The 11,999-nt window shown below is 37.9% G+C and overlaps 2 protein-coding genes across 5 annotated transcripts; both read left to right on the top strand.

The window, feature by feature from the left end:
- Positions 1 to 115: 115 nt before the first annotated feature.
- Positions 116 to 4,746, top strand: LOC137962773 (uncharacterized protein At3g61260-like). 4 transcript variants are annotated; one of them, XM_068809837.1, is made up of 6 exons: positions 116 to 260; positions 1,595 to 1,869; positions 2,006 to 2,225; positions 2,680 to 3,539; positions 3,751 to 3,832; positions 4,416 to 4,746. In XM_068809837.1, the coding sequence occupies exons 4-6, from the start codon at positions 2,728 to 2,730 to the stop codon at positions 4,623 to 4,625; spliced, it is 1,104 nt and encodes a 367-aa protein (XP_068665938.1). In that variant the 5' UTR covers positions 116 to 260; positions 1,595 to 1,869; positions 2,006 to 2,225; positions 2,680 to 2,727; the 3' UTR covers positions 4,626 to 4,746. The 4 variants fall into 4 exon arrangements, with proteins under 4 accessions (XP_068665938.1, XP_068665939.1, XP_068665937.1 ...); XM_068809838.1 differs by lacking the exon at positions 116 to 260 and having other exon boundaries at positions 1,223 to 1,869; positions 2,006 to 2,215; XM_068809836.1 differs by lacking the exon at positions 116 to 260 and having other exon boundaries at positions 1,224 to 1,869.
- Positions 4,747 to 6,823: 2,077 nt separating this feature from the next.
- LOC137963053 (kelch repeat-containing protein At3g27220-like) lies at positions 6,824 to 10,529 on the top strand. The gene is made up of 8 exons (XM_068810236.1): positions 6,824 to 7,191; positions 7,273 to 7,483; positions 7,701 to 7,886; positions 8,256 to 8,485; positions 9,349 to 9,519; positions 9,678 to 9,783; positions 9,869 to 10,075; positions 10,200 to 10,529. The coding sequence occupies exons 2-8, from the start codon at positions 7,292 to 7,294 to the stop codon at positions 10,362 to 10,364; spliced, it is 1,257 nt and encodes a 418-aa protein (XP_068666337.1). The 5' UTR covers positions 6,824 to 7,191; positions 7,273 to 7,291; the 3' UTR covers positions 10,365 to 10,529.
- Positions 10,530 to 11,999: the final 1,470 nt, after the last annotated feature.

The raw sequence follows: 11,999 nt of genomic DNA, 5'->3' as shown, positions 1-11,999 counted from the left end.
CATTTGGTGATTGATGATTGAAATGACCAGACCTACAGTGAGGTGGGTCTCTATTTTCAGAAATCCCTCCTTGGCAGTTCATAAATGTAAGAATTCAGAATCCCTCACTTCTCTAGCGACCCATTCAAACCCATCAATGGCCTTGTTTACATCATTGAAACAAATTGAGTAAGCACCGAAGACATAGCAAAACCAACTGCAGAAACATGGTATTGGGTCTCGACTCTTCCTTTGGGATACGTGGAAAGCCTCGGAAAATGGTAACAACCAATTGACTCAATCCTTGCACCATTACTCGGATCGGATTGAGTTTTATCAGTTTCTCATAATCCTCATGCTCTTTCTTCTGAGTTTGAATGCCCAATGCAATGTTCTCTGTCATATTTTTATTATAGATCTTTCCACCAGCTTTAGATCTTCACCCTTGTTGTTACTTTTCCTTTCTTCTTTCTGCTTCTTTTTAGCATTTTTATGAAGAAAAATGTTCCTTCTTAACGTGGCCACCCACACTTACATGAGAATATTTGTCAAAACACGAGGCTTTGCTTAGAGAACAGTATCAGCCATGTGCTGCTCACTGCCCCTTCCGAGCACAGAAGGTGTATGATAAAATGCTTGAATAGGAAAAACAATGAGAAGAGACAAAAAGAACACGAACCCAGTTACCTTGATAGAAAAATTGACTGCTGCTTATTACAAGATGATGACTGTTCAGAGTAGGATCAGATGGTTCTGCTCACCCAGTCCCATACTCCGAGAGAAGGGTAATGAAATGTGTCGTCAGATTTTCCTTCTCCTTTAACTCTCAAACTACTTTTTTGGGAAAAACAAAAAAAAACAAAACAAAACAAAAAACTATAATTGTAGTCTGTACTGTCCCGGTGGAACCTTATTTTTCAGTTTTCTGCTTTTATTTTCAGTGATTTAAATAAAACCCAGAACGGAGGAAGGAGTATAACACTGTAATCTCTTGTTTACAGGCAAGATTTCAGAGGCTCTTATATTTTGTGTCAATGAAGAGCTTATTATTGGGCTCCTCATATGAATCTTAGATAATTAAGCTGCTTTGACATTTCAAAGTATCCCCAGAGCAAGATAATTTTCATGTAATTCACAAGATGGATATGAGATTGAACTTTCTTTTAATTATCAATTCAGCTTGTATGATCAAACCAAGTGAGTACAGCTAAACATGTCTTCTATATATTAAAAAAAAACATGCATTTTAAACTTGTCTTAAAAATGGCATTTAATTAACTCTAAATCACGAAGAACAGCACATCAAACAATAGTTATATGTGCTTCATATAAAAAAGAAAACTACCCTAGTGATGCTAGAGGAGTAATGGCCTGTGATTTTTTTGGAAGAGACACCTTGTGTGTCTTCATTGGGATTTTGGATATATATTTTTATGTGAAAGTAAAACGGGCATATTTTCCTTTTTAAATTATTTTTATTTTATTTATTTGTTCGGTTTATTTTGTTCCATGAGAGAGGAAGTTGGTCAAAGGTGGTGATCATTTCATATCTACTCATTAAATTAACCAATGATGCCACTTATCTTTCACCCTTCTCTGCTCCACGTGAACCCAGACACAAGGACTTGCAGGTTGCTGATCACTGGTCCCATCCTATTCGTACTCTCTCTCTCTACCCCTTGACGCCCTTAGGACGCCCCTAGACGCCCATAAACAGAGACTAGCCGTTAAAAATCTCCATTTTTTAAACATTTTTACTCCTGTTTCCACTCTCTCCATCGTATGGGGGTCAGAGCCACAGCATTTTTCCTCTTTGTTCACCCACTGGCACAGAATATTATTTTGAGATGCTTCCCATCTGCATTCAAGAGAAGGGCTTCCATTTCCCAGGTAAAAATAAATGTTTTTTTTCAGTGAACGTCTTTTACCATAGAAAGCTGAAGCCGTTTTTTAGGTCCTTTCAACATTTATTACTAGTTTAATCATAAACCAGTGCTTTTTTTTTTTTTTTTTTAACTTGGAACAGATCTTGATCCGTTCTTTTGTGAGTTTTCTTCAATGCAAGCCTCGAGCTTCATGGTTTTATGGCTTCGTCGAGGGAAGTGAAGCTTATTCCGCAGAGCCCATCTCGAATTTGTGCTGTTGGTGGTATCCAGATTCAGGACTTTTCTGGCGCAGTTTCTGGTGGTCAGCTTTCTCTGTGAGAGTAGTGCGGATTTATGGTTTCGTGGCTTGAGTAAGTGGAGGTGAGCTCTCCCTGTAAATTTGATGGATAAGTGTTTTTAGTTGGTTAATGCATGGTCAGTGAACCAGTGCTTCTAAGAAATATGAGATTTTTTTTTTCGTTAAGACCCATCTGCATTCGTACTTCTAATTGTCTATGAACTGTCCTTTTCTGCTTTACCTGGTGCGTTTTGGTGTCCAAGATTGCATAAGAAATGGAACGTGAAGTTTGGGACAAGTTATAGTGATTTGGATCTGCTTTACCGATTTTGGGCCAGAGTTGACATCAGGAATTTCAATATGTCGTATGAGCTTTACGTAAACCATTACACCTCTGGTTTGACCTTCGAATCTGTAAATCTCATCTGGGTTTGATCCCACAACTAAAAACTTCATACTGTCTTAATCGTCTTTAATCGTTTAAGAAAATTAGGATCTTCACACATTTTTTAATTTATCTGGTTGATCTTCACGCAGGTACAGAGAAGCATGAATCGTTAGATATCAGCTTAAACAAGGAGAAGAATGAGGCCTGTGGAGGACAAGGGATGCTGCATTGGTGGAGCCGTGGATAATTCAAGCAGTAACGCGTGCAATTTCGAGTTTCATAAAGGAAATGGTTCACACAGGACTCAGCGGCAAATCTTAGGTGCGCGCTGCAAACAAACTCCTTCTAAATGGGATGATGCCCAGAAGTGGTTAGCTGGCTTATCTGCGGGCGGTGCCGACCATGGCCACAGCAAAAGCAAACCTCGGAATTCTAATGCTGAAGATAGAAGGCTCATAGCTCCCCCTCCTCATAGGGGGAAGGATTCTGGTAGCAGCACTGATGAAGGCACTGATGATGTGGGAACTGAGACTCCGAACCAAGAAGAAGGAGAAACTAAGAAGATTGACTGTAATGAGTCATTTTGGCGGATCAATAAACCTATGGAAGATTCATTATCTTCTGTTAGATCGATTAGTGTGAGAGACATGGGGACGGAGATGACACCTATAGCTAGTCAAGAACCTTCAAGAACGGCTACTCCACTTAGAGCCACAACTCCAGCATTAAGGAGCCCAATCTCATCAAGATCATCTACCCCAGGGAGGGTTCGGCAAGGAAGTCAGACAGTTGAGAATTACCAAACTGGTCTCAACCCATCAGAGGGAAGGAATGACAACGCAGCTTTCGGCAGGCCAAGTGGGCATGGGTGGCAGTCCAGAGAAGAAGAAGAGCAAGGGGTCTGTAAGGTGGTTGAGAATAAGAAATCAGAGCAAGGAAGGCAGCCCAGTCCTTTAGAGAGCAGAGCCATGGCTTGGGATGAAGCAGAACGTGCAAAATACATGGCTAGGTCGTTTTCAGTACTCTGTCTCTTTCATCTTCTTCTGCATTTTGCATCTTCTTTCTGTTTGCAATTATTTTTCTTTAACTCTTTTGTTAATGGTGTTCTAATCTTATGCATTTTAGGAAAGGGAGATGTGATGCTTCTTCGCTTGGTTCTGTTAACACCACAATGAAGTTGCAGACTCTTATAAACTAATCTCCCAGTGACTTGTTTGCAGGTACAAGCGAGAAGAAGTGAAAATACAAGCTTGGGAAAGTCACCAGAAAAAAAAAGCTGAACTGGAAATGAGGAAGATAGAGGTTCTTCTCTATTATGCTCTTCCTTATAGTTGTACTTAGTACGACAGTTACAGTAGAGCCTGAGTTGAACTACTGCAGAAAACTGCAAAAATATGCAATTCCATGCCAAGCAAAATTTTCACAATCAGCTTTTGATAATTGTGATGATAGTCCTCCCTACTTGCAATGTTTTCATCACATCTTGTCTTGCCTACGTGATGCAATTACTTTGGAATCCATTTCATTATGTTTATATGTTTCTCAATCAAGGAGGGTTGGTCTAATACGAAAAGTCATTTGGTGTGAAACATGAGAAACGACTATCTCAGCACGGTTGAGATAGTCATTGATCGAACCGCTGAGATAGCGTTTTGCATATTACACACCAAATGATTTTTTCGTATTGGATCAGTCCTCTTCAATCGGGTATGCATTTATCTTTCATAGTTATTTTGTAACTTGAAACAGGGTATGTTGCAGAAATCGTTTGGTATGACTTGTAAATGGTTCTCTGAACTGATCTGAAGATGCTTAATCATTCCCGTTCAATTCTGCCACTGCTGTTGCCACTCCATTCTTACTAACAGTTTTGTGTAACACATAGGTCAAGGCAGAAAGATTAAAATCAAGAGCACAAGAGAAATTGGCGAATAAGCTTGCTGCAACACGGAGGATAGCGGAAGAGAAGAGAGCAAATGCTGAGGCGAAGCTGAATGAGCAAGGGGTGAAGACTTCCGAAAGTGCAGACTACATCCGGAGGACAGGTCACTTGCCATCTTCGTTCTTCTTCAAGTTGCCCTCACTTTGCTGGTAATGACTCCAAAATATGCCATGTAATGTTAATTATCTTGCATTCCCTTCTGTAATTGTCAGTAAATTGATGTTTTCCTCCATTATATTTCGGCAATAAGTAAATTATAACACTGCCTTTTTCATCTCTAGCCTCTACTCTTTAATACTCTGTTCCAACCCTGAAAAGGAATATATGATAAGGCTGCAGAAAACCCTTTCAGAAAACCATGTTTACATTGAAGCAATTGTCTTTTAACAAATTTGACAGGAACATGTTTTACCAGCAAATGACATGAAAACCGATTTAACATTTACTCTTTGTTGTTACAGTTCCATTATAGTGATTTGCTATGGTATTTATCACTGCAAACTAAATTTACAGGGAAACTGATTTCCAGAAAGAAAAAAACCCTGATTTGACAGGTCTCTCAATTCAGTCTAGTGCAAGGTTTGGTTTTTAACGTTTGGACTTACCAGACCACTTGAGCTCCATTGTCATGTTATCTTGTCAGTCCCATTAGATGGCTCTTGTCAACTGGAATTCAAATGACTGGAATTGCCTTTAGGGCCTTTCGCTTGTTAGCAATTAGACACTCTAATTCAATATTATTGAAAATAATAATTATTATTTAAAAAGAAATAATCAAGCGCGAATACAATATTTATATAAGTTGCCTCAAGGTGAAACTATGTCCTGTCTGTCTACTGTTATAATCATTTACTATGATGGAGAAGAAATTTACAAAAAAAAATCGCACTCCATTTTCTCTCTTATTTTCTCTAACTTCTCTTGCAATTCATGTTGACTCTACGTAAGTTGTTAAATAGGTTTTATAACTTAATATCACTAATTATTTTTGGAAATAATAATGGTAATTTTTTATTTTATTTTATTTTCTTTCTATGGGTTCCAAACAAACCCTTAAAGCGATCGATATAACAGAACATGAGGTGCACTTTGGTAATTGTCAACTTGGCAGTTGGAACTTAGATTGAAATGCGAAACAATTAGCTCTTTTGTCCTTCTGACTTTGGACCAAACCTATCACCATAAATAACGTGAATTTGGCCGGGAATTTCTTGTCAAGGGTGCCATTGAAGAGCATATAAGCTTAAACAATTCGGGGGAGGGGAGTTTTGTGAAGTTGGGTCCAAAGTCTATCCCAAAATGATTAGCCACTTTAGAAAACCTATTTTCCAACTAATAAATTCAAGATATTTGATTTCCATGTAAGATTATTCCTTAACACTCTCCCTCACATGTAAGCCATTTGGGCTCTTACATGTAGATAATTTTGGTGGAGTTGGGTCCAAGGGTTATCCCAAAATGGTTAGCCAATTTAGGAAACTTCTTCTGCCAATTAATAACCTTAAGATTTTTTATCACACTAATTAAAGTGGGACTATTCCTTAACACTCTCCCTCACGTGTAGGCACATGAATAATTTGGGTGAAATTGGGTCCAAGGCCTATCCCAAAATGACTAGCCACTTTAGAAAACCTTTTTCCCAACTAATAAATTCAAGATCTTTGATATCACTAATTCATATGAGACTAATTCTTAACAAGCTTGCTAGAGAAAAAGAAGGGCCGATTCCATCCTTCAACCCACTTACATAAGCATACCCCTCTAAAACTGGTGGAATTGGGTTAGGGACTTTTTTAACATATGCATAACCTTCATATTTTCTACAATATGTTAGTGAATTAGGTGATTTTCACTTAAAAATCTCAAATAAATTTTAAAAAATTATTTCTTGGGATCATTGGAGCATCTTGTCATTCATTCAAAAATGGTATAATTTTTTTTAAATGTTAACAACATATATAATTAAGTTATTTTTAAAAATATTTTTTATAAAATATTATCATCTATAAAAAGAGATATTTTCTCTTATGATTACATGAGGATTAATTAAAAATTAAAAAAACTACCTCCAGGCTTTATTTTTATTTTTATAATCATGTTATTAAATATAAAATAAAATTTATCCATATTTATTCTAAATTTCATCCTTAAATCACACCATTAAGCAAACAAGAACCATTCATAAAAACAGAAGAATTTTTTTTCTCATGCGCTTCTCATACTATGACACTCTCACAGGATTGACCCCCACCCTCTTATTAGCCGTTAAAAGACGCGCCACCAGAAAGGAAAACCATGAACCGGAAACCAGGAGCTCGCTAATCCGACAGCGCCACCGCGAACATGCCAGCCTTCAATATAAATTCGTCTCCTCTCCTATGATTATTCTTTGAGATTGCTAACTTTATTTACCTTCTCGTCTACTGCTTCCAGCATTGATCGGCATTTGTTTGATCTCTTCATTTGAAAGTTTTGGATTTTCCAGAGTTTCACCAGTTACCTCCAGAGTAGCTCGTAAATCCGGGGCGTGGAGTTCTTTGATATGAAATCGATTCTGCGCTGAAAAGGGATCACCATTTCCATACAACCATTCGACGCTTCCTTCCGTACGCCGAAACACATCCAGACCAGACAGAGAGCAGGAAAAGACATGGGTTTTTTACTAAAACTGAGCTCATTCTGTCGTCAACAACTGAACCTTCTACGTTTAGTTTTTTAGGTAAGCTTCCTTTAGTTTTTTTCTTACCTGTTGAACCCAATTCTTTCAGCATAAGTCTTATTAACAGATTAAAAACTTCAGGATCTTGGTTTACGGAATAATGACACCAAGAACAAGCAGGAAGCATGTTTGGGTGAAACTCGTTGTTCTTGCATTATGTATTGGGCTCCTAGCAGTTGTTGCTCTTACAGTGGATTTTCTTTGGGTTTCTTCTAAACCTTCATACTTGTCGGTGGCATCAAATTGGTCAGTTGAGAAATCTGTAAATCTAATGGTACAGCAGGTTGAAAAGGTGCGTCAGATCTGAACCCTCATTTTATTTCTAAGAGCACTGTTCATTAAGCCTGTGGATTTTAAGATGATCAAACTGTGGTTTAGGGAGAATGTAGCAGATAAAAGAGCTGAAAACTGCTGCATTGTTGTCTAAATAGCAGTGATCAACTAGCATTTTTCTGTGGCATAAATGGAAAGAAAGCTCTATCCTTCTGCTTCATTCTTGTCATTTGTAGATGGGAACAACATCCAGAGATAAGAAAGGTTCTGCAGGTGAATTCAATGCAACATTTGCTGACTTACCAGCTCCACAATTGGAATGGGAGGAGATGGCACCAGCACCTGTACCTCGTCTTGATGGAGCATCCATTCAGATTGGAAATCTTATATATGTGTTTTCTGGATATGCTTCCCTTGATTATGTAAGAAACTTTTTGCCTGGTTAGAAATTGGATTTTTTGAATCCAATCTAATATGAAGATTTGGTTTATCTCCATGCTTAAAGCTTGCTACCAAATTATTTAGTCTTACTCAGTTTCATTTCTTCAATACCTTGTATAGATTTTTTCCAGTAAGCAGGCTATATTGCTTTTTTGTCATTTAGTAAAATGAATTTCAACAAAACACCACATGTTAAGTATCATAAATAACTTTTAAGCTTTTAACTTAATAAACAGGACTGCCAACAGGTTAGTAGAACAAATCATCATGCATGGTTTCATGGGTTATCTCTGAAAATTTCAAATGATCCTACTGATTTATACTTACTGTTGTCTTCTAATATGCTGAAGGTTCACTCTCATGTTGATTTTTACAACTTCTCGGACAATACATGGGGTGGAAGGTTCAGTGCGCCCAAAGAAATGGCAAACTCTCATTTAGGAATAGTTTCAGATGGAAGATATGTTTATGTGATCTCTGGACAATATGGACCACAATGTAGAGGCCCCACATCTCACAGCTTTGTTCTGGATACACAGACAAAACAGTGGAATGAGTTGCCCTCACTACCTTTTCCTAGGTATCTGCCATCATGAATTACATTTCTTACCATTTTTTCTTCATATTCCTATTTGTTTCTTGGACCTCATGAGTAGGGGTGGCATCGAGCCAAGCCAATCTCGAACCTGCGTATATTCAAGTTTGGCTTAATCTGAATACTTTGAACTCGAGCTCAGCCTCAAGCCTAAATTTGGAATCGACTTTGAGCCCAAAATTTTTAACCGAGTTTGAGCCTGAGCTCAAGCTGAGTTTGAGTTTCAACCTACATTTGAAAATAAAAAATAAATAAAGAGAATATTGTGATGACCTTGCTACTATTGAACTACAAGGTATCACAAAGGAGTCTAAGGCTTTGCAATGGAGCATACTAATGTATAATAACCAACTTAATAGACCTAAAAGAAAAAACAAACACCTCCATCAATAGTGTTTATTCCATTGGCAAATAACAACATTAGATGTTGAGGGTCCCAAAAGGGCTGAACGATCGATCGTCCTTGAGGTTTGAGGTAAATAAGAGTAATTATCAACCAACTAAAGAGGGAATTGACTAGAGCAACTAGAGTAAAAGGTATTTTCATAAAAAAATCTTTGTTAACGAGTCGGCTCACGAGCTAACAAGCCGAGCTTGGAAAATCTCGAGTTTGGCTTGTTATACTTAACGAGCCTTATTTCAAGTTTGAGCTCGAATCAAGCTCAAGTAAAAACTGAACTGAACCGAGCTTTTTTCGAGCCGAGCTTGAACAGTTTGCGAGCCGGATTGGCTTGACCCCTACTCACTGAGTCTGAGGTATTTAAACTGCAAGAATCTGTTTGAGGTAGAAGGTTTATAACAGCCTTTACTTCAGATGTTTAATGGAGTTTTGACATGATACTTACCAGGTATGCACCTGCAACTCAACTTTGGAGAGGGAGGCTACATGTCATGGGTGGCAGCAAGGAGGACCGTTATGAGCCTGGAGTAGAGCATTGGAGCATAGCAGTAAAGAATGGCAAAGTGTTGGAAAAGCAATGGAGATCTGAAATTCCTATTGCCCGCGGTGGCCCTCACAGGTTTGTTCACCGTTTTATTAGTTTCGTAATCCAAAAAATTTCACCAATAGTTTCAGTTTAGCCCTGCACTATTGTCACAGATTAATGCCCTTTTTTTGACATTTTTTCCTATTTTTTCTTCACAAGTCTCAGTATTGTCCTAATAAATTTACTGGCAGGGCTTGTATCGTATTTGATGATTGTCTTTATGTAATCGGTGGTCAAGAGGGTGATTTCATGGCAAAACCTGGATCACCTATTTTTAAATGTTCTCGGAGGGACGAGGTATAATGATGGAGTTGCTCCTAGCTTTCTCCTACTTCTTCTTTAGCCCGCATTTTGAACACCACTATCTTGATTGTGGTTTCAGGTAGTGTATGGTGATGTGTTCATGTTAGATGATGGGATGAAGTGGAAGGAATTGCCACCTATGCCAAAACCCAACTCCCACATAGAATGTTCATGGGTTATAGTGAAGAATTCCGTAATCATAGTAGGTGGCAGCACAGAAAAGCATCCAGTGAACAAGAGGATGATTCTGGTCGGGGAAGTGTTCCAATTCCAATTTGATACACTGGTATGGTTTCTCATTCCGTTATCCATCTTCTTCTCAAGCTTGTAAAATCAGAGAACTGACTTATATGCGTTTCTGAGGATTACCAAATCTGCATTGCTACTATGTTTTTGTGTAAATAATGCAGGAATGGTCAGTTGTAGGGAGGATGCCCTATCGCTGTAAGACCACTCAAGCTGGGTACTGGGATGGATACCTGTATTTCACATCTGGACAGAGGGACAGAGGCCCTGATGATCCCCAACCCAGGAAGGTTATAGCAGAAACTTGGAGAACCAAGTTGAGACTGTGACTCATTGCTTCACAGCAGTTTTCGTTCAGGAAGACAAAGGATTGCAGGAAATTTTTTGGTAGTTTCTTCAGCTAAAGTTCCTTTATTATGAAGAAAAAGTTGCAAGAGAGCATAGTTATACTGGTCTGCCAATGAAGAAACTTGAAAAAGGTTCTACATAATAAGAATAAGGAGTGAGATTGCAGCAGCTATTTCCTGATTCCGTCAGACATTAGACCCTTTGCACCTAACTTTCAAAATCTTCTTTCAGGTAACTGGTTACATCATTTTTAGGTGGAGTGCTTTATCGCTTTGCTTATCATAAAAACTCAAGCCTATGTCAATGAACACAACATATGGAAGAAATTGAAATAAGTAGATTCTGAAAATATTTTTGGCAATAACAAATAACAGTCAGTTCCAAACATGGTTTTGTTATACCTATTGTACTTGGATAACATCGTTCACAGACCTAGGAGTCCTTTGCTGTCATCTCTTATGCTTTGAAGGGCCTTAAGATACAAGTAAAAAATGTGTTTTTTTTTCAGAAGGAAGAATATCTAAGACAAAGGGGAGGAAGGAAATGGGGAGAGAAGGTCAGGTAAGCTGCAGAAGAAAGTATAAAAGAAGTTGAGAGTAGCGCTTTGATGGTCAATGAAGTAGCCAATTCCAAATAGTAAAATAATGAAAAATGACGAGCTACAGCTAAGAAATGGTAGTAACCTTCCATACATTCCAAACAATGTGAAAAGATGGATGACTGATTCCTCTAAAGTTCACCTCAACAATTTGCAGAAAAGGTCCACAAGAATATCGAAAACATATTATTTGATTTAACTATATTATTTCAGATAAGAAGATTGATTGAAAAAGGAACATACCTTTGGACTGAGCAACAAGAATCTGCTTCAAATTGACTTGCACAGATCATCTGAAACTGGCACTTTTGAATTAAGTCCAGTTTGACTGGCTTGGATAGAAGATAAGCAAGAATTTTATTTTCATTCTATAAATTCAGATACCAATGCTCTAAAGAGCTAAGGCAATACAAATTGCTTGGTTGGTTGGTTTTTACTCTCAGCAGGATGAAGATATGCCTTATTGAGAGAAATAGGTTTTTTGGATTAAAAAAAATACATTTTCAGTTTCTCTACAGTGAACCACAAAATGGAACAGATAAAGATGTTTCTAAATGCTTGACAGACTCCAGCAGATAAAAGCTGAATGTTGCAGAGCCCTGATACTAGTCTAAATAGAAATTGTGATCCAACCAACATACACCGTTCAAACTAAAAAAAATGGACCAACACAAGCAACTAGAAGAGACTAAACACAACCTTAGCTAGTGAATTTGTACACCTGAAAGCACATCTCCTAACAAGAAGTTCTAAGAACAAACACTGTAGGCAACTGACTTTACATGACCTTAGAACTTAATTCACAAATAAAATGTTAATCGTGACGTTCAACACTCATAATGTCCGGGTAAGTAGAAGGATCCTTGTTTTCTTCCCACCATTAATCAGGAAAGGTGGTTAAGGATTGACTCCAACAAAAATCAGCTCAATCTCAAGCCATGCAATCTTACGCCCTAGATGACAACCATAAACAAACTAGTAAGAGGCCCTTAGATAAATATGATCACGGTGATTATCT

The sequence above is a fragment of the Aristolochia californica genome, unplaced genomic scaffold, assembly GCF_029961685.1.
Source record: "Aristolochia californica isolate CCGP_79_NKW_82.1479 unplaced genomic scaffold, dmAriCali1.0.hap1 SCAF_4, whole genome shotgun sequence".
Lineage (NCBI taxonomy): Eukaryota > Viridiplantae > Streptophyta > Magnoliopsida > Piperales > Aristolochiaceae > Aristolochia > Aristolochia californica.
This window is presented reverse-complemented; position numbering and strand designations above follow the sequence as displayed.